Source organism: Typha latifolia, chromosome 8 (genome assembly GCF_019914945.1).
Source record: "Typha latifolia isolate L0001 chromosome 8, TyphaL0001v2, whole genome shotgun sequence".
NCBI classification, from domain to species: domain Eukaryota; kingdom Viridiplantae; phylum Streptophyta; class Magnoliopsida; order Poales; family Typhaceae; genus Typha; species Typha latifolia.
Window position 1 is genome coordinate 8,895,109 of NC_133093.1, and position 26,494 is coordinate 8,921,602.

Consider the following 26,494-nt stretch of genomic DNA (forward strand, 5'->3'; position numbering starts at 1 on the left):
AAAGATATTTATTAGAAATAAAATCAGAGCTAGAATGAGGCTTCACCGGCGCATCAGGATCAAATTCTTCATTTAAGTTGAAAATTCTAATGATCATTTGTTTGCTTGCGATGCCGAGAGAGTTAAGTAAGTGAATCAAAATTCATTATGTTATCTCAATTTTGGGTATAATTTCCAAGAGTTAATTTGCATTTAACACCCTTAATTTAAATAATTTAACCAAAGAAAATAGATATTAAATAGTTCTTGTTATATAACGACCGTCTTAATAATCCGATAAACTAATTGTCGTCGCTGTGTCGCCGTATCGGTCTCACACTTCTTATTCCGTTCTTTTCTTTTCCTAAGACGAACTAAAAAAGAAGAGGAAGAGAAGGAGAGAAGAGAGGAACCCTGAACGAACCCTAATTCTTCGACCGAAGGAGGAGATGTTGTTCCAAGTGGGAGGGCAAGGGACGCGGCCCACCTTCTTCGAGATGGCGGCCGCGCAGCAGCTTCCCGCCAGCCTCAGAGCAGCTCTGACCTACTCCCTTGGGGTAATCTCTTTGACCTCGCGTCGGATTCGTGGGGTTCTCTTGTTTCGATCAATTTAGGCCTTTTGCATTGCTTAGATTGCTTTCTCGTTGCTTTTATTGATTGATTTCCATCAATTGTTTCCGTAATTCTAGTGGTGACGGTCAAAGGGAACTCCTTCTCCTTTTATTTCTTTATCTTCTGTTTCAGAATTGCGTAAAATCTATTAGGTTTGAATTTTTGGTAGCTTTATTTGTTGTCGGCTGCTTCTACTGTTCATAACAATTCTATCTGAAAATGATGAAATTTCCATTTTTTGTGGTTAACCCTGGATGGCATTAATACTTTTTTGCATCGGGTTCACCTCCAAAATTCTTTTCCTGTAAGGACTAAAGGGTGTTGTTGAATTGGTGCTCTGAATTTTTTTTAGAATGAACTTTCTTGTGGTAGGGAACGTGCATCATATGGATGCGAGTGTGCATTCTTGTGTATGCTTATATATTTAATGGTTTCAGACCGCAGTATACTTTGTCTAAATCGCAAGCCTTTTGTCACTAGCTGGAACTTTCCTTTATTCTCTTCCTTATTGGATGTGATTTTTTTTATCATTTCATATTCTTTAAATGGTTTCAATTTCCGTTTCTACTCTTATGTGCTGCAGGTATTTGCTGTAAGAAGTCCATTCCTCCACAAGGTTTTAGATTATGATGACGAATTTTTTGCATTATTGATGATGGTGCTCGAATCTCATAGTCTACGAACAACAGGTTTTACCTCATTGCAATTTGTGGATTTCATTTTGTTTCACTTAATATAGTATCTAAAGTTATGATCTTATGATGATAAAAGGTGCTGCTAGATTTGCATGATGTTTCTTCTTTATAGTTGGCAACTAATGACTTGTTTTTTGCCCTAATACTTGGTATCCTCAAACTAATGTATCTAAAGCAGGTTGGCAACTGTGATAATCTCATGGCCCTCCTCCTTATTGGTAATTTTAGCTACAGGATTGAAAATTTTGATGGCAGCATATCACTCAGGGCAAATAGTAACAACTCGTGGATTTAGGTGTTGGCTGTGGCTTTTTGTGAAGACATGTTTCCTATTTTCCCCTGGTTGCATTACTTATTTATTAATGCAAATAGATGCAGTCAACTGTCAACCACAAGTACTTTGTGAACTTGAACTAGTGATATGAAATTTCATATCCCTAAAGTCAAAATGAAGTGAAGTTTTAAAACCTTGATATCTACCTATCCGTGGGTTAGAAAGGATAGGAGAATGCAATATGTCATCCTTGTTCTTCTAAAGGCCTTTCATCAACTTACATTCTTACATCATTCATTTTATCATCCAAAATCAAGTAACCGCCATGAATTATCAGTTTTATAACTTTGCCCCCTTGTGGTTTACACTTTACACTAATGCGAAAAGCTGGATGGCTGTTAATGGGGCCGTAATCACTATAATACACTTGTGATAGTAATTATCTCATTGTTTGAGGAGCTATGCTATGAATTTTCTACCAGTTTAATAGCTATGCTAGTAAATAGCTATGATATAGATATTTATATGAAGGGAGTTACATAGTGATAGAGAGATGATAACTAAGATTTGAAGCTTATAATCTTAGGTATAAGAGGATAGAAGAGGGAGAAAATGCATATTGATGTCCATTTTGGCGGGAAGAATCTCTCTAAGGATTTTCTTAAAGATATCTAGTATCTTTCTAGATGGAAAACTTAACAGTTTCATATTAGTCTAAGACCACAGGGAGAAAAAGGATATAAATGAAAGTTTAGAAGGGTGGCTTGATTTTAGGCATAACCGGGGGGTGGGAGATAATTTGTGATTTACCTTTCATTTATTATTTGGTCTTTTTGTCTAATAATCAAGTTTATTAGACTTCTCTCAAATTAATATGCAGCAGTTTTTTACATTCTGTTTTTCTTTTCTTTTCAGATGCTTCATTCTCAGAATCTTTATATGGTCTGCGGAGGAGAGAAGCGAAAATTTCATCCAATAAAAGCACTTCTATTGTAGAATCAAATGACAAACTCCGTCATTCTGGATTGCAGAGGCATCAAAAAGTCCTCTCTGTTGTGTTTCTGGTATCATATTCTGCTTTTGGCTATTCAATAATTTGGTTAATAAATCCTTTATCCTATCGACATAGATTATGGCAGCTGAAGAAACCTCACTTAGTTTGTACTGCTGAGAGACCTCAAAAAGCACTTCTATTATGGCTTCCTTGCTTTTATCTTTCCTTATATTGAAGAGTTTCATTCAGGGTGAGGGCATATAACTTGAGAATTATGCTGCCACCAGATATTGCTTTAGTTATTTAGATTATTGTGTCGCTTTTGTAAGCTGACCAGCCTTTTGTTTTTTACATAATGGAATAAATGACTCCAATTTCCAGCATACTGTTTCTCTGATTAATACTAATATTTTTGTGCTTTAACTATATTCTTATAGGTTATTTTACCATATTTCAAGTCAAAGCTCCATTCTTATTATAACAGAGAAAGGGAAGCTAGGCTTCAAGCAAGTCTTTGGGGTCAGGATGAGCCAAGATTGGATGAAGCTGGCTTTCTCCTAGATGAAGGAGAGACTTCTCATGCACGAGTTGAAGCTTCTAGTATGGAGGTGTCAAGCATGACACATCTTAAGAAGAAAATAATAGCTGCTATAGCTGCTTGCTACCCTTGGATACACGCTACCAATGAAGGTTGGCAATTTGCACCAGTTGACTGGAGAAAGACTCCAAATTTGTGTGCATAATATTTGGCTTTAAGCATTAGATAAGTGTTTTGATGTTTAGATCCATACAGAAGTAGACTTTGTAGAATGATCTCTGATGTATGTCATTCTGATCCTTATAGAACGACATGTTAGGCTTATTCCCTGGACACATGTCCTATTTTCTAGGATTTTTTTTTTCATTTGACACCCAACATTATATGTTGATTGCGGATCACATCCTGCTTTAACTATTTTTAATTCAAACCTTGCATTTTTAATAGAACACCAAAAAAGACCTTTGACCACCTTATATTTGTCATTGAAATTTCAATTAAACACCCTAAGTAGGGTGTTTTCTATGATTTAGTGAAAGAACAAGGTTTGAATTAAACTTGCTGAAAAAACAGTGTGTAAATGGAGGCAAATGAGAAAAGTCCCTATTGTCTACTTCATGTAATAGCGACCTTGCTTGTTCAATTTAATTGTGTATTTCTTCTTGCTGTTGTTATGTGCCATAGTGAACAGAAGGCTGAAGCAATCAGTAATTGCTCACTTTCACAGAATGGAAGATCTGCTTCATTCCAGTATATGATTTAACTGAAATTTTTTGGAAACTGTTGTATTGTTTTGCTATGTTAAGTTGGCATACTTACATGTGAGATGACCACTGACAACATAAAAGTTTGGAGATGTAGTTGGGAAAACTATTCTCAACGGTTTAGTAAAGATCCATATTCTAGTCCCTACAGTTGTTTGGCCAACATGAGTTGATATGCAACCTTGCTAGCCTATGCCATGCTGCTGTACGTGTTGCTGAAGCATCCCAACAAAATTAATGCTCTTTAGAATATGCCAACATATATGTGAGGCACCATCTTTGGCTTGTGATGTCTATGCAAGATTGTTGATATGCTCATATTGTCTGCTTGCCATCAGATGGCTGAGCAGCATGTGCCCAAATCGTGGCAGGAAGTTATTCTATAGTTAATGTCTTTCTTTGGGTAGTTACTTACTGAGCATTATTAAGTTTTTTCCGCATTAGCTTTTTCTGTTTGTTGTTTCTTCTTTTTCTTCCCTTTTGCCTCATTGTGACGTTAGTAATTATGATTGATTAATGTTTCCTATGTTGGTTCTTTTGCTGTTAATTCATTAGCTACTGATAATTACTATACATCTAAGAGAAAAAAGTTGCCCGCTATGTAAAATTTGTACATTTTTAGCAGTAATTATTAAAGAAAATCATGGATTGGCATGCCTGTTTATCAGAAAATTATTGTCCAATCTCTTCTGTTGCTTTGTTCTACTTTGTTTTACCTCTGAAAACTAGATGAAAGTACAATTCCACTTGGATGAAACTATATTGGCCTACAACTGGATTTGTTTCTTGAATATTTTTCAAATATGGGTGATTAACTGATTTCAATTTAAAGTAATGGTGCTTTAAAAGCATTATATTGTGCCATCTATTAGAAAAATAAGTTTGCACATTAGCCTGCAGTTCCCTGTTTTGCTTTTCCACTAAAAATGTAATATCTGTTATCCATTCTTCACAGGATTAACATTTGCTTACCAACTATTATATCTGTTGGATGCTACTGGGTTTTATAGTCCAGGACTACATGTTCTTGGTATTCAGGTTTGTCGTGCAACAGGACAAGAACTGGTATGTGATTTTTTACTACTTTTACTACCTGCATACTTTCTAATAGCCACTTCAATAAATTTTATGTGTACTTGTAGTGCTTGTTTTATTAGCATTTTTCTAGGAGTAAATCCAGCATGAGATTAAAAGAACAGTCCTCGTATTAGAACATCAAGGCATCTAGTGTTTTTTCTTGCGTTGTAGCCCATGTAAGTTCTAGTCGGTGTAAGTTTCTCTAGTGGTAATTCACGCATCCTCTGACAAGCTCACTCAATTTGTCTTGTAAAGTGCATATCCTGAGGGTTTAACATCATGTCAGGCTGTCAGTATGATTGGTTAATTTGATTTCTATATCTTAATCTTATTTCATAAATTGCATCAGAAGGGATGCATAGCATGCATGAAAGATTCTGTATTTTTATATTCTCTGAATTAGTGATTGGCTAAACTGTTGTGTCTTTATTGTTCAATGTCAAGGTAGATGGATTCGTCTTCCAGGATTTCAAGGATCAGAAGTCGTGAACGTGAAAGGCTCCGTGGTCCTCCATGGTTGAAGGTATGCAAAGTCTATTGTTAGATAATAGTTACTCTTATATGTCACAGAAGTAGCAGAGTTCTGCATGCATTCTCTTTAAGAGGCCTATGTCTGATGTAGAACATGAATTCTGGCATGTGACCTACGCAGGCTGTGCAGAGAGCGCTTCTCAGTTGCATATACACGACTCTTGATTATGCACAAACTGGTTTAATTGCTGCAGTGTTCTTTTTCAAGGTCAGTACTTTTCATGTTCTTCAAAGTCTAAGTAGGATGATTACTCGAAATGAAAAAAAAATGAAAGGGAAAGAAACTTCAAGTAGTCAGTCACTATGCGCAATTTGGACTTCTGATTATGATATGCAAACTCTATTTCTTGCTTCAACTGTGATTTCTCTCCAATTCCATGTCACCTGGTTTTTTCTCATTTACACAATCCGAGTAGGTAGTTAAGTCTCCTGTATCCATGTGCTTTCCATGTTCCACTAATATCTATTTAGTATTTACTGCTTGTTATTTTCCCCTTTTGCATATACACTGAAGGTAATTGTAAGTTGATCCTCCTAACTATGACTTGAAAGGATATAGGTAGTCGGTTGCTGTTGTTTACAGATCTTGCACTTCTTAAAATAATATTGCTTTCTTGGCACATTGTACACAGATGATGGAGTGGTGGTACCAATCTGCTGAAGAAAGAATGTCAGCTCCAACTGTTTATCCCCCACCTCCTCCTCCTCCACCACCGAAGGTTTGCTTACTCGCTGCTGGATTTTATCATGGATTGCCATGATATTCTACATATGCTAAATGATTTTATCTACTAATAGCAAGCAATATGTCATATCAGGGACCTTTTCTTTCCCTCTCAGCACTTTGTGTTCTTTCCTGTCTTTGCTTTGACCTTATAACACTAAATTCGTAATCAACGGCCATGACATTGAATGTGGGAAGTCTTTTTTGCTTTAACCAATTTTTTTTTCTCATAAGCCTCACAATTTTGGTTGACTTGATTGTTGCCAGATTTTGGTTATTTGATTAGTAAGGGTAAAATGTCACTTTGTATTGTTTAAGAGCCTCATGCCTAATGAAGTAAGAATATTGGTGAACACTGGCACACCCATGGTGTGGAAGTGATACATAACGGCTTTAATCGTTTTATAGTCTGTTCTCTCATTGATTGAGTTGCTCTCGGTCTTTTTCTTTTTACTGTTTTTGTCTAGTTTTGATGACAAAATATTGGACTTACGGGGACTTGAAGGTGCTTGTGCTGAATATCTTGTAGATTTTAAATGCTTCTTCCATTTACTTTCTCAAAAGTATCTATTCATCCTATGCTACCTAAATATCTGATTAGCTGATCAAAGCCTCTTTTCATTAACCGCAGGTGGCTAAAGATGGAATTCCCTTGCCACCAGACAGGACACTCTGTCCCCTATGCTGCCAGAAGCGGGCTAATCCGTCTGTTCTTCCTGTTTCTGGTTTTGTTTTCTGCTTTGCCTGCATACATAAGTATGTGTCTCAGGTGAATGCTCAAACTTCTCGACAAATTCCCTTCAAGGAAATTAAGGTTTGTTCCAGTACTCTTGCTAAACAGTCTTCTTTCCACCTTTTTCTATGACAGCACAAAAGATGTCCCACTACGTTGATGCCTGCGACAACTGAACAAATTAGGAAGCTTTTCCATGATTTATAGCTTGAATTAATTCGGTTTGTGGAAATTCTAAAGGACACAAATCAGATATACAACCAGAATCAAAAGTGAAGCATTTCGCCACAGTTAACACGGTCTCTTAGAATTGTTAAATCTCTTGAAGTGCTGGTGCCTTTTAAGGGATTTGAACCTTGTAGCTTTTCCATATACCGTGTCGGTAGAAGTATTTTGGAATAATAGTTATGATTGTCCCACATTTTTTCATTCATATATGTTTTTGAGATAAAAACTCATATACGAATAGAGAAGTTCTCGGTTCAGATTTAATTATCTTCATATCATGTAATACTATTATTTTCTACAAGTCTCAGAAGGAATAAATCCACAGATGTATCAATGGCTTGGAGGAAAAAAAAAAATCACTTCCTTTTTCTTTTTTCTCTTAATTAATTTATGGAATTTGTCAATGTTATTTTTTTATGAAAAAGGTAGATATGTAACATGAACAGCTGAGTCTTGATAGGAACTAAGTTCAAGATGATTCACAACACAAGCTAAATGTTTGAACTTGAAATATCTATAAGCTGAAAACAGCAAATAATTATATTTGTAAAGGGCAAATTATAACCATTTTAAACTTAAGCGCTTAACCTAGTGTCAGACTAAATTATAATTATTAGACTTCTTTTATCGACGACATTACTGTTCAAATGACTAAATTATTTCTACCATCATTGGCATCAATACTGTTTATGATCAAACTATTCTTATCATCTTCAAATTAGACTTTTTACATTTATAAAGATAATTAATTCTTATCGTCCATAATTGTAACTTAGTCTAGATTAAAAGGAGGGTTATACTTAAGTTTAAAATACACAGAGAAAGTTGAAATCATGCCAAAACAATAGAGGGTTAAACAGTATTTTATCCTTTTATAATTTACATATATAAATGTATCAGAAACTGAGTATCACTAGTGAGCTTAAACGAGCTTTGGAGTGTTAAATACTAAAATATACTCTTACCTTACTAGTAACTAGTAATGGAATAAGATATTCCTGCAACTTAAATAGCTTCATATATACATAATAGCAACCTTCCAAATTCCAATGCAACAACTTCACCAAGAAAAAAGTGAGCTTATTAAAAGGGGAAGGTTGGTGAGTCTTCATCAGTATACCTTCTCCTAAGCATCAACATCACTCCATAGCCTGCCATATTTTTCTTCAGCTGCTACTAATATAACCTCTATGTTAATTTAACATCATTGTATTTTAACAAATATAATATTCGCACCCTAAATTTTCAGTATTTATATTTTGATCCTTATGTTTTAGACTTTCCATTCTAATGAAAAATTGTACAATCTACATAACAATCTCCACCCTTATTAATATTACTATCTTTTCATCAGCTTTGGTTAACACGTACAGTGGGCCTTTTGAAAGTATAAATACTTAGAAGGCAGAGTCCGGTGCCATAAATTAATAAAAATACAGGGTGCGAAATGTAACTTTTACCTAATTTAATTACAAGGCCTTTTTTTAATTTTAATTTTTTTGGTTTCAAGACTTGGAATCTAAGCGAGCCAACTGCAACCTCGCGAAAGTGCATGCTCGCTTCTCTTCTAATCAAAACCTCGACCCCTCAACTCACGGTTTGGTGAGGGATTGCAACTCTCCGACTACGGACCTCTCTGTCCATAAAACACTAATAACTCCTCTCCTCCCCTCTCCATCCTTAGCTATTCTAACTCCTCGTACATCTTCGTCTTCTTCTTTCTCCTCTTCATATGGATCCGGCACCGGCCGCCGGCCTCGTCGCCGGTTCCCACCAGCGCAACGAGCTGCATGTCATGCATGGCCATGAAGAGGTCTGCCTTCCTTCATACTCTCTCAATAATTTCTTTCCTTATTTTTTTCTTCTCTTAATAGATGAATGCGTAATTATGTTTGTTCTCTTTTCACGTCCATGGCATGCAGCCTAAGGAGACAAACCGAAACTCGAACGTAAAGATCTGTCGCGTTTGCGGCGACGAGATCGGCGCCAAGGGCGACGGCGAGCTCTTCGTCGCGTGCCACGAGTGCGGCTTCCCGGTTTGCCGGCCGTGCTATGAGTATGAACGGAGTGATGGCAGCCAGAGCTGTCCTCAGTGCAACACTCGCTACAAGCGTCACAAAGGTACTAAACCATTTCCAATATCCCTCTTAATTTGATGTATATTTAAACCATTCTAATTATCATTGCCTATATTTTTTTCTGACTTATTTGAAATCGACATCAAATTGTCAACTCTCTCTCTCTCTCTCTCTCTCTCTCTCTCTCTCTCTCTATATATATATATATATATATAATTCAGGATGCCCAAGAGTTGAAGGAGATGAAGATGAGGGGGCTGAAATGGACGACTTTGAGGATGAGTTCCAAATTAAGAGCCCACGAAAAATTCACAGCCATCATCGCTTCGATCTTAATTCCGTAAGTTCCAATTAAGAAAAGTAAATGATCCAATTAGTTATTCTCGTCAAATTGAAGGGCTAAGGATTCATCAAACCATGTTCTTTTTCTCGCAGGAAAATGGAGAGCAAGTGGTGCAACAGAGGAGACACAATGGGTCTGCATTGTCCTCCTTTGCTGGCAGTGGTTAGTAGAAATCTCTTAGATAAAAAAAATAAAGAACCTAAAATAATGGTTCCTCTTTTAAATCTTAAAAAAACTTATTCAAAAGTATTCAAATCATTCTGTATATATAGTTTCATTAATTAATCTATAAGGTGTGAATAATAATAAAAAATACAGTATAGAGTATTATTTTAATAAATAATTTGGGCATCGCAGTTGCCGGAAAGGATCTTGAAGCAGAGAGGGAGATGGAAGGTGGCATGGAATGGAAGGACAGGATAGAGAAATGGAAGACGAGGCAAGAGAAGAAAGGAATGGTCAACAGAGATGATGGAGAAAATGATGAAGAGAATAATGACGAAGATTACATGCTGTAAGATTTGCAGCTTCCTTTTTCTTTTTCTTTTATATATAGATTTATTAGTTTCACAATTTAAATGATATTTTTAATTAATATATTAGCTCGTATATTCTTTCTACAATATGCACCTTTCTGGGAGGGGGGCTAAAAATATAATTTCTCCTAAATTTGAAAAAGATATACAAAAATTAACCTTTATTCGCGCCGTTCGATGTCGCGTTGCAGAATGGCGGAGGCCCGGCAGCCTCTGTGGCGGAAGGTGCCGATCTCGTCGAGCAAGATCAACCCCTACCGGATCGTGATCGTCCTCCGCCTCTTGATCCTCATCTTCTTCTTCCGGTTCCGGTTGACGACCCCGGCGAACGACGCCTACGCCCTCTGGCTCATCTCCGTCATCTGCGAGATCTGGTTCGCCCTCTCCTGGATCCTCGACCAGTTCCCCAAGTGGTTCCCCATCAACCGCCAGACCTACCTCGACCGCCTGGCCCTCCGCTTCGACCGCGACGGCGAGCCCTCCCGCCTCCTCCCCGTCGACTTCTTCGTCAGCTCCGTCGACCCCCTCAAGGAGCCGCCCATCATCACCGCCAACACCGTCCTCTCCATCCTCTCCGTCGACTACCCCATCGACAAGGTCAGCTGCTACGTCTCCGACGACGGCGCATCCATGCTGCTCTTCGACACCCTGTCGGAGACCGCCGAGTTCGCCAGGAGGTGGGTGCCGTTCTGCAAGAAGTATAACGTTGAGCCGAGAGCGCCGGAGTTCTACTTCTCCCAGAAGATCGACTACTTGAAGGATAAGGTGCAGCCCACCTTTGTCAAGGAAAGGAGGGCCATGAAGGTATATTTACACCCACAGTTTGAAAGATAAATACTCGTTCGTATTCTTAATTAATAGGGCGTAAATTATAAAAAATTTCTCCTCATCGTCTAATGGTGCAGAGAGAGTACGAGGAGTTTAAGGTGAGAATTAATGCTCTGGTAGCAAAAGCACAGAAGAAGCCAGAGGAAGGTTGGGTGATGCAGGACGGCACGCCTTGGCCCGGGAACAACACAAGGGACCATCCTGGAATGATACAGGTTAATTAATTTAATTATCTACTATTAATGACAATCTATAACATAATTAATTGAACTATATAATCATTATAAATTTTTGTTCAGGTGTACCTCGGGAGCCAAGGCGCCCTAGATGTAGAAGGCAACGAGCTGCCTCGTCTCGTGTACGTCTCGCGTGAGAAGCGCCCGGGCTATCAGCACCACAAGAAAGCAGGAGCCATGAATGCATTGGTGGGCTACTAATTGTAATTAGCATGAGAGATTTTGTATCACGTTACTAGTTAGTAGTAATTGACGTGATGTTAATTTGATGTGAAAATTTCATAGGTTCGGGTATCAGCTGTGCTCACGAATGCACCGTTCTTGTTGAACTTGGACTGCGACCACTACGTCAACAATAGCAAGGCCGTAAGAGAAGCCATGTGCTTCCTAATGGACCCTCAGCTGGGGAAGAAGCTCTGCTACGTCCAGTTCCCTCAGAGATTTGATGGCATCGATCGCCATGATAGATATGCTAATCGCAACGTAGTCTTCTTCGATGTAAGTAGTTGGATATCTACGTTAAGTATTCTGTTAAACTTATCGATTACTCTCAAAGATTAAACTGAAATGCGTTTCAAATACATATAGATCAACATGAGAGGACTCGACGGCATCCAGGGGCCGGTGTACGTCGGCACCGGGTGCGTGTTCAACCGGCAGGCGTTGTACGGCTACGACCCCCCGAAGAGCGAGAAGCGGCCGAAGATGACGTGCGACTGCTGGCCGTCCTGGTGCTGCTGCTCCGGCCGGTCGCGCAAGGCCGGGGCGAAGAAAGGTGGGGGACTAGGGCTGCTGGGGTTCAGGAAGGGGAAGAAGAAGGGGGAGGGGGCGATGGGGGTGAGCAAGAAGGGGTACAGGAAGCGAGGGTTCGAGCTGGAGGAGATCGAGGAGGGGCTGGAGGGGTACGAGGAGCTGGAGAAGTCGTCGCTGATGTCGCAGAAGAGCTTCGAGAAGCGGTTCGGGCAGTCGCCGGTGTTCATCGCGTCGACGCTCGTGGAGGACGGCGGCGGGCTGCCGCAGGGGACCAACACGGCGGCGCTCGTCAAGGAGGCGATACATGTCATAAGCTGCGGGTACGAGGAGAAGACTGAGTGGGGGAAAGAGGTACTAATATAGACAGACCTCTATAGACTCCAAAAAAAAAAATATATATATATATATATCTAAAATAAAATCGAAATTGCACCAGCCGGGAATCGAACCCGGGTCTGTACCGTGGCAGGGTACTATTCTACCACTAGACCACTGGTGCTTGTTATGAAATAATTAATTGTGACATCTTTGGCAGATCGGATGGATCTATGGATCAGTGACAGAGGACATTCTCACGGGCTTCAAGATGCACTGCAGAGGCTGGAAATCCGTGTACTGCGTGCCTGAGAGACCTGCCTTCAAAGGGTCGGCTCCGATCAATCTGTCGGACAGGTTACACCAAGTGCTCCGGTGGGCGTTGGGCTCCGTCGAGATCTTCCTCAGCCGGCACTGCCCTCTCTGGTACGGCTACGGGGGGAACTTGAAGTGGCTCGAGAGGCTCGCGTACACCAACACCATCGTCTACCCCTTCACCTCTATCCCTCTTCTCGCCTACTGCACCATCCCCGCCGTCTGCCTCCTCACCGGAAAGTTCATCATCCCAACTGTGAGTAGCTTATCATCTTTCCTTTCATGTTTTAGGCCCTATATTATGTGCTTATTTCAGTATAGCGATCACCTTTTTCACTTTTTTTTTAATTTTTAAAATCCATTGATAAGTATAGGGAGTTAATCATAATACTGATAAACGTTGGGGTGTCGAATGAAAAACTTTTCGTTGTCAAAACAGCTGAACAACTTTGCCAGCATCTGGTTCATCGCCCTCTTCCTCTCCATCATCGCCACCGGCATCCTGGAGCTCCGGTGGAGCGGCGTGAGCATCCAGGACTGGTGGCGCAACGAGCAGTTCTGGGTCATCGGCGGCGTCTCCGCCCACCTCTTCGCCGTCTTCCAGGGCCTCCTCAAGGTCTTGGCCGGCGTCGACACCAACTTCACCGTCACGTCCAAAGCAGCAGAGGACTCCGAGTTCGGCGACCTCTACCTCTTCAAATGGACGACCCTGCTCATCCCCCCGACCACCCTCATCATCCTCAACATGGTCGGCGTCGTCGCGGGCGTCTCGGACGCCATCAACAACGGCTACGGCTCGTGGGGCCCGCTCTTCGGGAAGCTCTTCTTCGCCTTCTGGGTCATCGTTCACTTGTACCCGTTCCTCAAGGGGTTGATGGGGAGGCAGAATAGGACTCCTACCATTGTGATCTTATGGTCGATTCTGCTTGCTTCCATCTTCTCCTTGGTTTGGGTCAGGATTGACCCCTTCTTGCCAAAGCAACATGGACCCATCCTCAAGCCTTGTGGAGTTGAATGCTAGGGATGAAACTTTCTACTCAATTTTCCTTCTTTCTTCTTCTTCTTCTTCTTCTTCTTTTGATCACTTCATTTAATTGGCATGTGTAATTGATGATCATTATGTGGTGAAAGAGTTTGCTGGACCTCTTATATAATTTTTGAATTCAAAGGAGTGAAATTAATCACCGCAACTTTCTTTGAAAAATGAGGGCTTATTAATGTATCTTGGGTTTATTTATATTATAAACTGAGTTTTGAATGAATTTATTTGAATTATAGATAATTATTTGGGTAATAAATGAGTTGTTTAGGTCATGAGTAGGTTACGAGAACATTAAATATAACTCAACATCATTATACTAAATCCGAACTCATTTAATCGTGTCAAACTACTCTGTGGATAAAAAAGTACAACCCTTTAAACACGCTCGCATATAGATAAAAATGTAGCCTTTGTGTGCCAATATGGTGCGCTTTGATCCATGTATGCATGCTAATTTGATTATAAAGTGAAATTATCTTTCAAATCACGTACTACTCAATCAAAATCTCAGTTTTTCTTTCATTGGTATACTATAATAGGATCAAAATCAAAACTTTTACAAGGATACTTTACAGAGAGAAGAAATGAAGAGAGGGGACGACATAGTACAAACTAGAGGGATAAAGTAAATCCCTAGATTTCTATCGATGTGACAGTAGAATCCAAAGTCCAGACGTCATAATTGCTGATCTGTAGAAAATTCTTGGATTTCTTTCCTTCCATCAACACTTCAACTTTACTGGGTGTGAATTTGATTCCTCTCAGTTGAAGAAAGAGAGATATATATAGATTTAGAAGACCATAAGTATATATATATATATATATATATATTAGAAATGGCCACAAGTGTCTTATAAGAATCGAATAAAAAGATGTGCCACCTTGAAAAATTGGGAACAAATCCAATATCCTTAAACAGTCATATTATAAATCTTACCCTCCTCGAATAGTTAGGTTTAAATTTATTTTAGGCACTATAATTTTATTTATATTATTTTACCTTCTTATGATTATATTTAAATTAAAATTATTATTCCTTACATCATATTTGGTCAAACCAGATATTGAATTTGAAAAATTTTATTCAAAATAATTGTATAAGATTTGATAAGTTTTTCAACTCATCTACAATAATATTAATAAGATTTCAGATAATAAAATATAACAAATATATTAAATTAATATATATTTTTATCATATCTTAATTTGTTATTTAAAAATTTAATTAGTATTATTTTAGATGCATTTAAAAATTTATCTAATTTTTAACGATTTTGTCTTTAATTATTATTTTAAAATTTAACTTTTAGTTTAGTTAAATATAATAAAAAAATAATAGTTGTAGCTTGAATATAACTCACTATAACGAGGTAAAGTGCCACAAATAAAATGATAAAAATTTAGACTGTTGTACAACAGTAAGAGGCAAAATAGAATTTCCACGTATATTTATAAATTGAAATTATCCAACACCAACCAGACAACACATCCAATGATTCAGAAGATTAGTGTACCTTGCATTCGCACCACTATCTCAAATTTCTCAACGTCAGATCCAAGAACCGAATCATAACCACATGGAAAACATTTGGTTTCTATCCCTTTCCTTTCACCGACTCTGTCCACTTCCTGGCTCTCTTCATAAGCTCTAAGCAACAAAACTGAACCAGTTCAATTCATTTCCAGTCGATCATTAATGGAATCCACAAGAATCCAACAACGTTTCCTCACCCTTCTCTTCCTCACCTTCTCCATCTTTTCCCTCAAATCCAACGCCAAACCTGAACCCAATGCCACAACTGAAGCAGAGGCACTTGTCAAGTGGAGATCTAGCTTGTATGAGACTAATAATTCTAGTCTTAGCTCATGGTCTCTCACCAATTCTAGCACCCCATGCAAATGGTTTGGAGTCCATTGTGACTCTGTTGGAAGAGTTGTCCAACTTTGGTTACCAAATGCCAATTTGAGTGGCACATTGCATGAGCTAGACTTCTCTTGTTTGTCCAGCCTTGCCCAGCTCAATCTCTCTGGTAACAACCTTTATGGATCTATTCCTGCAAACATTTGTGCTATGTCCAAGCTCACCTCATTAGACCTTAGCAACAACAGCTTCAACCAGTCCATTAATAGTCCATTAGTCATGCTCAGATGCACAAATCTTATATACCTTGATCTCTCCAGTAACACATTCACCGGCCCGATACCGGAATCTTTATCGACAAATTTACCAAACCTTAATTACCTCAATCTTTCCTTCAATAGCTTTGAAGGAGAAATACCTCCCTCCTTCTCAAACCTACTGAAACTTTGCGACCTTCGCCTACGGGCTAACAGGCTCACCGGAGGGATACCGCGGTCTTTAGCTAGCCTAACAAAGATGCAGGAGTTTGATGTCTCGAGTAATTCACTCTCCGGCGAGCTGTCGCCGGATTTTTTCGCCAATTGGACCGAGCTCATTGCGTTTCGAGTGCAGAATAATTCCTTCACCGGAAAGATTCCCCCCGAGATCGGTTTGGCGACGAAGCTACAAGTGGTCCACCTCTCCGATAACCAGTTCTCGGGTCCGGTACCGCCAGAGATCGGCAGATTGTCAGATTTGTATGGTTTGGATATGTCACAGAACTCACTCACAGGAGTCATTCCACCAACACTAAGCAATCTTGAGCAGCTAAAATTCATGTTCCTCTTCGGCAACAAACTATCAGGTTCTATACCACCAACTCTATGCAAATTTAGGAGATTGACATATCTAAGCCTCTCGAGGAACTGCTTATCTGGAGAGATCCCAAAATGTTGGTGGAATTTGACAGGCACAAAGTACATGAGTCTGATGCATAACAATTTATCTGGGTCTATCCCTGACCAGATCTTCTCAGAGCTTTCCCTCCAATCCCTTCACTTGAACAGTAACTCCTTCACTGGAGAATTCCCTCCTGCTCTCAAGCACTGCAAGGATTTAGTGACTTTAGACCTGGGAGAGAATATATTCTATGGCCAGATACCCTCTTGGATTGGAGAAAGCTTTCCGTCATTGAAAGTCCTCAGGCTAACATCCAACACGTTTCATGGTAGTATTCCAACCGAGGTATCTCTCCTCTCTTCACTTAGACTCTTGGATCTTTCACTCAATAATCTCTCAGGGAGTATCCCTCCTACTCTTGGCAATCTCGCCGGCATGACCGGAAAGCGAAGCTCGGGAGGATGGTTCATCGATCGCAACTTATACGAGTACATAGACAACATCTCATTGGTGTGGAAGGGAAGGGCCTACGCGTTCCAGAGAACACTCTCGTTTCTAACTGCCATAGTCCTCTCTGGAAACTGTCTGACAGATGAGATACCACGAGAGCTTGCAAATCTTTCTGGGCTAGTGCAGCTGGACTTGTCGAGGAACAGGCTAAGTGGAAGAATCCCAGATGAGATCGGTAAGCTGCAGATGTTAGAATCTCTTGATCTGTCCATGAACCAACTGTCGGGCGCAATCCCGCCGGCGATTTCTTCGCTGACCTTCTTGGATTTCTTGAACGTATCGTACAACAAGTTGTCAGGGAGAGTGCCATGGGGGTTTCAGCTACAAACACTCACAGACCCATCAATTTATAAAGGCAATGCAGGGCTCTGTGGACCTCCATTTCTTACACCTTGTTTAGATCACGGTGCATCTGTTTCTCGTCATGATCACGGAGATGAAAGGAATGAGGGAGCTGATGATGATAACAACTGGTTAGTCTTCAGCATTGAACTAGGATTTGCCTTGGGGTTTGGGGGTATTTTTAGTCCTCTGTTCTTTAGCAGCTCATGGAGGTCTTCCTACTTTGCTTTTATTGATTGTATACTGGATGGATTCAAATAAAGAAGCAAATGTTCCAAAAATTGGAACTTTATAATTTTTTTGAGGCTTAATTAATCAACTTTCACGGAGATCTCATGATTTTTTTGTTGTTGTTATAATGCAACCCTCTAAACAAGAATAAAATAAAAAAGTGAAATTGCATAGTTAGGTAGCATGACAATGTTTAAAAGGATACCTATACAAAAGAATGTACATAGAATTAAAGAAATTTTAGAAGGATATACATACCAAATAAAAAATAACACACACACACACACACAAATTTATAGTCACTTGGGGACTGTATAAATCTTTATACCAGAAGCAAACTTGCACATTCTTTTCTTTTTCTTTTCTTCTGCTGCTGCTTCTAACTTTGAGCAAGAAACTTGTAGAGATATCGATAAACAATCCAGAGTACAACACCACCACTTTCCATAGCAAACCAAAAGCAGACTCTCCTCATCGCCTCTTTGCCAACTGAAACGTTCTCTTCAAGAACTGGTTCGCCACCTCGTCATTCCGGTGGCACAACACCCTCAGAATTGTGTTCGGCTCCGCCCTGTTCCACCGCCGGGTCGTCGGCGGCATCCGCACCACCTTGGCCTCTCCTCCGCCGCCGATGCCGCTCGCCTCGCATGCCGCGATGCTGAAATCCTCTATCAGCCTCTCCGTAGCTTGCCCCATCAGCTCCACCACCCCCTCCACCACCTCCGCCTCCCTCTCCACCACCTCCTCCGCCACCAGCCCCTCGCCGCACGTGCAGAACACGCGCTTCAGGCTCCGGAAGTCCTCCACCACCATCTGGTAGTCGTCGGCAGAGAAAGCCCGGTCGCTCCCGCCGGCGAGCAGCACCATCAGGAACGCGTCGAACGACGCCCTCATCACCTCCCGCACCGCGAGCGGCTGCGCGCGGTCGACGAGGATCGAGACGAGGAGAGTCAGGTTCTGCTTTAAGGTTCGCAGCCCGGGGCGGATGCGGGTGCTCTCGACGTCGCCGCCAAGGTACAGGCTGCCGTAGAAGGAGCGATGGGAGTCGAGGAACACGAGGCGGTAGGCGGCGACCTCGGAGACGTACTCGATGGCGGTCTGGGCGGCGGAGCGGGCTAGGTCGAAGTGGTAGGAGGCGGTGAGGCGGCGGTGGGCGGCGGTGGTCGGGGAGGGGTTGTTGGAGAAGAAGGAGAGGGACTTGTCGAGGGAGTGGAGGTGGACGAGGAGATAGTGGAGTGTGTTGAGTCGGATGTACAGGCGCTGCGTGCCGCGGCTCGTTGAGGGACGAGGGTGGTGGCCGTCGACTAGCGAGCAGGACAAACCATTGTGGCGGATCCCGGCGAAGTCGACTGCCCCGGTGTGGCACGGCGTGGCCGCCCTCTTCCATAGCTTGACGATCTTCGAGTCCTGATTGCACCTTGTCAATGGAGGTAGGGTGGGCATGTAGCTTTGCTTAGTCCCTGACAGATGAAATTAAGAAGCACAATTCATATAAGAGTATATATAAAATATATAGAATCAATAAACTAGTGTAATTAGTAAGTAATATATAAAAAAAAAGACGAGGGCTTATGCATAGGCTTCATTCATACCGCAAGATGCAACGAAAGTGGTATACTCTTGGAAGATAGTCCCCATACCATCCGCAAGATCTTGGATCATCTCATCCCTTGCTCCTATGGGGATCTCATAGAACTCATCCACAGTCACCTTGGCCAGCTTCATTAGATCCACAGCAGACTGCGCATAAGGCTCCGTCTTGGACCTCGGAATCCAACTCTGTTATGTACACGGCATAAGCTAATTAGCAGCTAAAAGAAATCAGAAAAGTTTGCAGCCAAAATGTTTACCAAGTACCAAGTTAAGCATTCACCTCTGTATCTTTTGCTCTGTTGACACACTCCTTTCCAATCCTTAGCCTCTCATCTATCCAACTCCTAAGGAGAGTAACCACAATGGAGTCCACTTCGTAAGGGATCATCTCTTTCACAATACCCTTACCGCCGTCTTCGTACTCCGTCGAGTCGTCGACGACCATCTGAACCAGAGCCTTCTCTAGTTTTCCTGCCGCCTGGAGGACCCGAACCAGTTCATTAGTTAAGCTGGCGACCTTGGACAAGTACTGCTTAAGGACTGCTCCGAAGCAGCTGTGGAAGGTGGCGATCGCGGCGGCTGTCGGAACGGAGTGCCATCTCTTTAGAACAGGGGAGAAGGTTTCCTTCTCGAATAGAGCAAGCTGCTCCGTGTCTTTCGCAAGTTGCGTCAGGATTGCGCTTGGATCTTCGTCGACGACGATGCTCATGCTATCGGCGTGTCCGATTCCATTCTCAAGTATCTAACAACACAAAGAAGAAGATAAAGAATGATAATTAATCATAATAACACAGTAGAAGGAGAATGATATATAGTAAGATGAATTGCAACAAGTAGCACCTTGGTGAAGGCACTCTTCATCGAAGACCTTATGTAATGATCCACCCTGCTGTTGGTTGACGAGATGATCATCCCGTCGCTGTCGCGCTCGATCAACGCCACGCCGCTCGTCAAGCTCGTGACGTCTTCGGCGATGATCTTGCTCGTGGTGAGCGCCAAGGCGAGCACATTCTCCATGTTGGCCAGCGATCTCCTACCGAAGCTCTCATGGTAGTCTAGCAATCTCTTCTCCGCCCATCCCTGCATCGCAATCAGAGCACTAGACAACACCTTCACGTAGCAGCTCTCGCGGTCGGCCCTCTTGGCGTCGTTGGCCATCTCGACCAGCATGGCTAGCGTCGCGCCGATCAGGTCGGGCTCGACTTGCCCGGTGACGACGTACTGGTGGAAGAGCACCCAACCGAAGCAAATGTTGTGGATCATCCTATTGATGGCCAAAGTAGACCATGCCTTCTTCATTAGCTCCACTAGCTCATCCACCTCGTCTAATACGATCGTTTCCTCCTTGTGGTCGAAGATGGCTTGGAGGAGTGCCAAGTAGAGGTGGATGTTTACCGGGTAGCCGTCGGCCCAATGGCATACCTCGGGCTGGGTGCCATTGGAGCTTCGCCATGCCAGGGAGACCACCGAGTTGCATAGATTGCGCATGGCATCGGAGCACTTGCCGGTGTCGATCGGCCGGGCATCGCTCGATCGGATGACCTCCCGAAAACGGACTGCGGCGGAATCCAGGCGATCTAGGGGAACCGAGGGGTGCAAGATGAGCCCTGATTCTAGGATCTTTAATTGGCGTTTCTGCCATTGGTGGTACTCTTGGATGTCATTGAATTCTGATGGCTTTAGCTGGCGAAGGAGCTCGAGAGGAAGAATAATTGTCTCTGCTCTTCTGCACATCTGTGAACAAATCCAGAGCTAATCTAAATCAAATATGCATGCTGAGACTCTTGTATACACACTAAAAGAACATAATCCATCTAATAAGCCAATTGGGTATAATTGTGACCTCGAAAAACTTTTAGGTTTAATTACGCATGGAGCTACTGAACCAGTATTGCATAATTTAATATATAGCTCTTCATGTATATATTTCTAATATTTCATACCTCTGACGATGTAGAATTTGTAGACGAGAAACATCAAACGAACCGTTTTACCCTTAATTCTTCTTCTTCTTTTTTGCCATTTGCAATGAGAATAAACTAATCCTTATAAGAAGATTTTAAAAGATGGCCTGGGAATAATTATCTATATTCCAAAGTTTCAACTCACCTGGCCGACGAGGGTGCGCATGAGGGTTTTCCGGAGCCTGCCGTCGCTCTGCTCGGTGACGCGCATCTGCACCCGCATGATCTCCGCCGACGTCATCGGCCGCCTCACCTTCCCGAGCGAGCACGCGGGCACACCGGAGCCAGTAGTCGCGTTCGAATGGCTCATCGTCCTCATCAGTACCGACGACCTCCTGGTCTTCAGCCCTAAGGCCTTCTTGATCCTACTATTCACCAGCATCATCCCCGTGCCGCCCCTCGGACCCCCTCCTGTCGGCGAGCCTTCCCCTCCGTTCTCCGCTGGCCCCGTCGAGGGGTAGTAATTGAGGGCGCCGTTCCTGCAGCCCCCGCCGCCGAAGCCGGGAGACGAGCGGCACGACATGAAGAAGAGCTCGTACGCGGTCTCCCGGAGGTCGGCGCTGGAGAAGGCCTCGAGGCGACCGAAGGGGCACTCGAGCTCGATGTCATAGTCGATTTCGGAGTCCGACCGGGACACCGTCGACGATGAGATGGAGTGGTGGTGGCTCATTCTGACCTAGCAGCCGCTGCCGATGATGGCCCAGCAGTTCACGGCCGAGGGAACGGTAGAGAAGTCGTGGACATGGTATAATAATCCATCCTGAATTCTAGCAGGGGGGTATTGGAGGTGAGGACAGAGAATAAGAGAGAGAGAGAGAGAGAGAGAGAGAGAGAGAGAGAGAGAGAGAGAATATTCCCGAAGTTTTAGGACTTTCCAAAAGAAGTAACAGGAGGGCAGGAGGAGTTTGTGGTTGGGGGTGGCGCTGTGGATCTGGCGTTGAAATGGCTGCTGCTATATTTAGCATCATCTATGGCATTGCCTAGATAAAAAGAAGCAACGGCAATTTATTGAAAAACATCCAACTTTTTGCTTTTGTTGTTAAGGATAATTACATCCCATTTTCAGACCCTCTTTTAACTATGGATAATCTCTAAAAAGTTTTTTAGTTAGTTATTTCTTAGATTTATTTATTAAAAAATAATATGTGAGCAGGTGATCTTATGGGCTATTTTAACTCTTATTTTAGAGAAAAAGAAAGAGATAAAAATTAAAGATAAAATAGGTGTTGAGAAATTTTCATAGTTTAGTTAGGAGTTTATATGTAACAAAGAAAATATGAGGTATCTAAAATAGATAATAGTTTAGAAAGTCTTAGTGTCATTATCTCTTATTATTGATTGACTGACTGTTGTATTTTACTTTGTATGTCTCAAAATATAATGGATTAATATTCCAAGCAGCTGACAAAATAAATAAAAAATGTCCTACTTTGAAAAACAGAAAACTAAAATATCTAAAATATTTCTTATTTGATTTTAAGATTAGTTCCCTCTTGCTCTTATCTTAATCTAAAAACACTTGCCGAAAAGTATTAATGTTTTTTATATCTACGGTGGTAGGATGTTTTTGAAGCATTAAAAATAAAATGGAAGACGAACGATAAATATTCGGATGTGAATGATAATGAATACATAACTTATGATATTTCCCATAAATTTACCACTAATCAAAAAGCAAATGTACAAATTATAAATTCTCCCAGTAGAAAAGAGTGCAAAGAGACCCATCTTGAATTCTGCAAACCGAAACTGGATCATTTACAAAATGAGCGTATATAATCCAATGAATAAATGTAATATCATAATGAGAATACAGCACTTGCAGATCTTCCTAACTGAATAAAACAAACTGAAAACAACAATCCAATCAAGGATTTCACACGTTCTTTAATTCTTACACAGTAATGGATCAAAACACAAGCACCCAATTGGAAGTAGGACAACAACATGACCCATAAGACACTGATGGGGAATAGGACACAACAGAACATTTAAACTCACATTCCAGGTCCGAATCAGGCAAAAGCTATATCAACACTACTTTGTTCAAATCTCTACAGACAACAATTGAAAGAATTCCAGTAACCTCAGAATCAATTGAATTCACACTTCACACCATGGAGGATGTAAGTAGAGCAAGCTTAAACGGCAGTTCCATTCAGAGCTCTTTCCAGCCTCACCTCAAAAGGAGTAGAATGCCAATTCACTCTCTTATCCTGCAACAACCCAAAAACAATTTTAAGTGCTCAACAATTGAACATAGAAGGCATAAACTTTCTGGTACAAACTATACCTCGCTGTATTTGCTTGTGGTATTTGGAATGCCTTTGGTCTCTGAACCAGATCTAGAAGAATAACTCGACTCATTTCTTTGACTTCTGCAATTCCAGTAACTTCCCACAGTACCCACAATGGGAATTTCGTCAGGGCTCCTGCTTGGGGACTTTCTAGGTGATGATGTCGCTGATGATTGTTTAATATCATCGACAGTCAAAGCGCCTAGAATCGGCCTTTCCTCTCGACTTATTGGCGAGCTTGAGTGAAATGAATTGCTTTCCTGTGTTCTTTTCACACTTGAATTTCCCGATGAAGCTAACCAGGTAGAAAGGCTAGCATCCACAGAGACTTCCTGCTTACTAAGACTAGGACTGTGATTTGAAACAGCAGGCTTCTCAGGCTTCTTTGTCTTAAATGTAGGCTCAGAACTAAGTATCATATTGTTCACTTGCTCTAAGTTCACATTTTCTTTGCTTGGATTCTTCTGAGGAACCGTTCGAACCTTAACTTCCTTCCACTGTGATAGATTTTCCACGGGATTCAGAACAGAATGCACGTAATGGCTCCTGTCTCGTGGATTGCCCTTGGTCAAAAGGATCGGGTGCCTATCCGGAGAAGAGGCACCCTTAGGTGCCGGGCTGCAGACTTCTTGATTGTTCTCTCGTTCTCTATCCATTGGAAGAGAAAAGAATGATTCGTAGGACTCATCATCATTTCCTTCAATACCGACTATATCATCTTCCTCATTGATGCCACAATCATCATCATCATAATCCTCCTCGTCTTCTTCTTCATCCTCTCCGTAATCACTCTCATCACTCTCGCAATTCTGACAATTCTGATACCTATAATTTGAGGGATAAGCTCCAGATTTTGGAGTTGATTTGCCCACTTCTTCTTGTTCTTCTTGCATCTCATCTTCCTTTGTCGCTTCATCCTCTTCATTACCCTCAGAAAGATACTCCTCATCATCGGCTAGTACTGGTTCATATGTTTTGACATTCAAATCAAACGTCACTTTCTTCTTGCAGCTATTACTTCCCTGCTCATTACTCCCCTGCTCATTACTCTCTCTACAAAATATTCGATAAGAAACACAAAAAAAATCATATCAGAACTAAATCTACTCGAAAAATGGAAAACAGAAAGTTATTTGACGCATATCATCAAACAGAAAGGATGCAGTATCCAAAGAAAACCCAGCTGATACAAATTAGTTTATACCTTAACTCTGGAACCAGAGTCTGCCCAACCGCTACTTCCTCGAGAAGTTTCTTAGGAGAAAGTTTCTTGGGAGAAAGCTGAGCTGTGATTTGCTTCTGCGAAGGTAGCCTCGGTGAAGCACTCTGCTGCAAAAGCTTGTAGCTTTCATGCATCTAAGTGTACCACAAAACAGTATAAGAAAAGATCCAAGAAAAATCCAAAAATAACAACAAATTCAGCAAAAATAAGATGAAAAGAAGGTCCGAACCGGACGAACCCGAACTCTAGGCGGCGATCTCTTGGGTGATCTCCGCCGTTTTGGATGCTTGGGACCTCCGAAACAAGCAAGAAAGCAACCCATGATGAAGAACTCTAGGGTTTTCTCTCTACGGCTCTAACTTGGGTTGATCTAGAGGAGAGGAGAGGAAAAGTGAGACCTTTGGAGCTTTCTCATGGGAGTGAGAAGACCGAAAACAGAAGCGGAGAAGGAGATCTCTCTTCTTTTCTTATGAGAGAAGGGGCAAATTGGTCATGAAGTTTAAAAAGTTCTTTTCCCAGTTTAGGGAATATGACCGTTGGAAGGAGTAATGATATGGAGCCTACGTTTGATATTATATTAATATATATTCGATACGAAAAGAGTGGGTGGAGAAGTGGGTTCTCGTTCTCTAACTGACACGTGTACTATTTGCCGTAAAGGTTTACACAGAAGTCTTTTTTCTTGGGTGCACATATTGATAGGCGCACCCCAATACGAGCGTCTGAAGTCTGCATCTTTAGCATATCACTACCTGCAGTTCAGACTTATTGCAGAAAAGTACCTCCATTTAACATATTCACAAACCTCCTTTTAACTTTTCTTTAATATAAATATGAAGAGAGGATGCAATTTATTGTGCCTTCCTAAACATCAGACAGTTAATTTTAATATAAAAAGACAATTTTTGTTTGTTTTAAAACAACTGATTAGAAAAATATATATTTTTTGTGAAAATTCTTAGTCTTTCACTTTTGCATTTTAGATGTTATAAAAATATTTTTAAAAAGAGATAATATAAAGAATTAAATTATTAAAACATAATAGTTTTAACAGAAAATTTAAGCAATAAAAATTAAAATTTAAGACATATTAATATTCGCCATAACTATAAGAGTTTGAAATACATTTTTCTCACTATAATAACAAAACGAGAACTCACACTTGTAATAATTTAGAAACAATGGTTTTCACAATAAGAATGAAGATAGGTGGTAATTTGCAAATATACAGTATCAAGTTGGGTACGGCTGGGGTAACGGTTCCTAAAAAAATGTAAACAAGTGGCATTGAATAATTGGGTCATTGAGTGGTCCCCACGCTAGTAGTGATCTATAGATGAGACAGCTAAGCGTCCTCTCTTTGGGATTCTTAGCGATCCGCCGTGCTAGTTCTTTCACCAAACAGAGCATTTAACGGCTTTTTTTTCTTTTTTATTAGGATTCGGATCTGGTGCGAGTTTAAATCGAAATCCAATAATGTTCTCATATCTTGTTTAAACTCGGCGAATATAAACGTAAACGATGCCGAGTCTATTAGGAATTATAGTAGTCGTAATCAAACGACACATGCTAGTTGGTCATTGGAGGAATCAAGTCGATAATCTACGAATCCAAAGGCCTCCTTTTTGCTCAATCTGCATTTCCTTAGAATCAAGATTAAGGGGTGGTATTATTCAAATTGTTGATTCTATCATCAAACATGAAGCTTTCTATGAAATATGATGTTAGTGAAGAATTGGAATCCTCTGCTCAGCTTTCTCTTAAATCTAAGCTGAGCAAAATTCTGTTTGTGGAAGAAAGAAACTCTTTGGAGGCAAAGATCGAGAATTAATTAGCTTAAAATAAGATAATCTCTTATTCGCGAAGGAAATTGAGTTTCTGATTCTAAGCAAATTGGTTTCTTTTCTTTTAGAGTTGTACCTAGTCTTTTTTTTTTTTTCGGAGCAAGAGATAAAAGCTCAGTAGTTTCACCTCCAGAATTATCAATATTTTCTATCATT

The 26,494-nt window shown here is 41.0% G+C and overlaps 5 protein-coding genes and 1 non-coding gene across 8 annotated transcripts; 3 read left to right on the top strand and 3 right to left on the bottom strand.

The window, feature by feature from the left end:
- The first annotated feature begins 283 nt into the window (after positions 1-283).
- LOC140794453 (peroxisome biogenesis protein 12) lies at positions 284-7,519 on the top strand. 2 transcript variants are annotated; one of them, XM_073146488.1, is made up of 10 exons: positions 284-536; positions 1,175-1,280; positions 2,476-2,624; positions 2,992-3,244; positions 4,812-4,921; positions 5,382-5,456; positions 5,586-5,672; positions 6,097-6,183; positions 6,820-6,957; positions 7,057-7,519. In XM_073146488.1, the coding sequence occupies exons 1-10, from the start codon at positions 429-431 to the stop codon at positions 7,126-7,128; spliced, it is 1,185 nt and encodes a 394-aa protein (XP_073002589.1). In that variant the 5' UTR covers positions 284-428; the 3' UTR covers positions 7,129-7,519. The 2 variants fall into 2 exon arrangements, with proteins under 2 accessions (XP_073002589.1, XP_073002590.1); XM_073146489.1 differs by having other exon boundaries at positions 300-536; positions 6,820-6,944; positions 7,057-7,422.
- A 1,289-nt stretch (positions 7,520-8,808) lies between these two features.
- On the top strand, positions 8,809-13,757 carry LOC140793619 (cellulose synthase A catalytic subunit 7 [UDP-forming]). The gene is made up of 12 exons (XM_073145202.1): positions 8,809-8,962; positions 9,072-9,270; positions 9,449-9,567; positions 9,663-9,732; positions 9,928-10,084; positions 10,298-10,910; positions 11,012-11,149; positions 11,234-11,359; positions 11,456-11,668; positions 11,759-12,274; positions 12,459-12,809; positions 12,993-13,757. The coding sequence occupies exons 1-12, from the start codon at positions 8,882-8,884 to the stop codon at positions 13,572-13,574; spliced, it is 3,165 nt and encodes a 1,054-aa protein (XP_073001303.1). The 5' UTR covers positions 8,809-8,881; the 3' UTR covers positions 13,575-13,757.
- Positions 12,352-12,422, bottom strand: TRNAG-GCC (transfer RNA glycine (anticodon GCC)). Its single transcript has one exon. It is a non-coding gene; the product is annotated as a tRNA-Gly (tRNA).
- A 1,413-nt stretch (positions 13,758-15,170) lies between the features above and the next one.
- Positions 15,171-17,484, top strand: LOC140793620 (uncharacterized). Its single transcript, XM_073145203.1, has one exon. It carries the CDS (start codon positions 15,292-15,294, stop codon positions 17,446-17,448), a length of 2,157 nt encoding a protein of 718 aa, XP_073001304.1. The 5' UTR covers positions 15,171-15,291; the 3' UTR covers positions 17,449-17,484.
- Positions 17,485-17,626: 142 nt separating this feature from the next.
- On the bottom strand, positions 17,627-21,767 carry LOC140793621 (protein unc-13 homolog). The gene is made up of 5 exons (XM_073145204.1): positions 21,121-21,767; positions 19,852-20,745; positions 19,292-19,753; positions 19,011-19,197; positions 17,627-18,878 (listed from the first exon to the last, which is right to left on the bottom strand). The coding sequence occupies exons 1-5, from the start codon at positions 21,643-21,645 to the stop codon at positions 17,890-17,892; spliced, it is 3,057 nt and encodes a 1,018-aa protein (XP_073001305.1). The 5' UTR covers positions 21,646-21,767; the 3' UTR covers positions 17,627-17,889.
- A 965-nt stretch (positions 21,768-22,732) lies between these two features.
- LOC140793273 (uncharacterized) lies at positions 22,733-25,016 on the bottom strand. 2 transcript variants are annotated; one of them, XM_073144655.1, is made up of 4 exons: positions 24,733-25,016; positions 24,477-24,628; positions 23,269-24,325; positions 22,733-23,191 (listed from the first exon to the last, which is right to left on the bottom strand). In XM_073144655.1, the coding sequence occupies exons 1-4, from the start codon at positions 24,814-24,816 to the stop codon at positions 23,117-23,119; spliced, it is 1,368 nt and encodes a 455-aa protein (XP_073000756.1). In that variant the 5' UTR covers positions 24,817-25,016; the 3' UTR covers positions 22,733-23,116. The 2 variants fall into 2 exon arrangements, with proteins under 2 accessions (XP_073000756.1, XP_073000755.1); XM_073144654.1 differs by having other exon boundaries at positions 24,724-25,011.
- Between the last annotated feature and the right edge of the window lie 1,478 nt (positions 25,017-26,494).

Excerpts from the sequence above, each read along its gene's own strand:
- LOC140794453 (XM_073146488.1), top strand. The coding sequence starts at position 429 with ATGTTGTTCCAAGTGGGAGGGCAAGGGACGCGGCCCACCTTCTTCGAG. Across the intron at positions 2,625-2,991 it reads TCCTCTCTGTTGTGTTTCTG|GTTATTTTACCATATTTCAA; the intron begins GTATCATATTCT and ends ATATTCTTATAG. Across the intron at positions 6,958-7,056 it reads TACATAAGTATGTGTCTCAG|CACAAAAGATGTCCCACTAC; the intron begins GTGAATGCTCAA and ends TTTCTATGACAG.
- LOC140793619 (XM_073145202.1), top strand. The coding sequence starts at position 8,882 with ATGGATCCGGCACCGGCCGCCGGCCTCGTCGCCGGTTCCCACCAGCGC. Across the intron at positions 10,911-11,011 it reads AGGAAAGGAGGGCCATGAAG|AGAGAGTACGAGGAGTTTAA; the intron begins GTATATTTACAC and ends CTAATGGTGCAG. Across the intron at positions 12,275-12,458 it reads AGACTGAGTGGGGGAAAGAG|ATCGGATGGATCTATGGATC; the intron begins GTACTAATATAG and ends CATCTTTGGCAG.
- LOC140793620 (XM_073145203.1), top strand. The coding sequence starts at position 15,292 with ATGGAATCCACAAGAATCCAACAACGTTTCCTCACCCTTCTCTTCCTC.
- LOC140793621 (XM_073145204.1), bottom strand. The coding sequence starts at position 21,645 with ATGAGCCACCACCACTCCATCTCATCGTCGACGGTGTCCCGGTCGGAC. Across the intron at positions 20,746-21,120 it reads TGCGCACCCTCGTCGGCCAG|ATGTGCAGAAGAGCAGAGAC; the intron begins GTGAGTTGAAAC and ends ATTTGTTCACAG. Across the intron at positions 18,879-19,010 it reads CACTTTCGTTGCATCTTGCG|GGACTAAGCAAAGCTACATG; the intron begins GTATGAATGAAG and ends TTCATCTGTCAG.
- LOC140793273 (XM_073144654.1), bottom strand. The coding sequence starts at position 24,816 with ATGGGTTGCTTTCTTGCTTGTTTCGGAGGTCCCAAGCATCCAAAACGG. Across the intron at positions 24,326-24,476 it reads ACTCTGGTTCCAGAGTTAAG|AGAGAGTAATGAGCAGGGGA; the intron begins GTATAAACTAAT and ends AATATTTTGTAG. Across the intron at positions 23,192-23,268 it reads CCACAAGCAAATACAGCGAG|GATAAGAGAGTGAATTGGCA; the intron begins GTATAGTTTGTA and ends GGGTTGTTGCAG.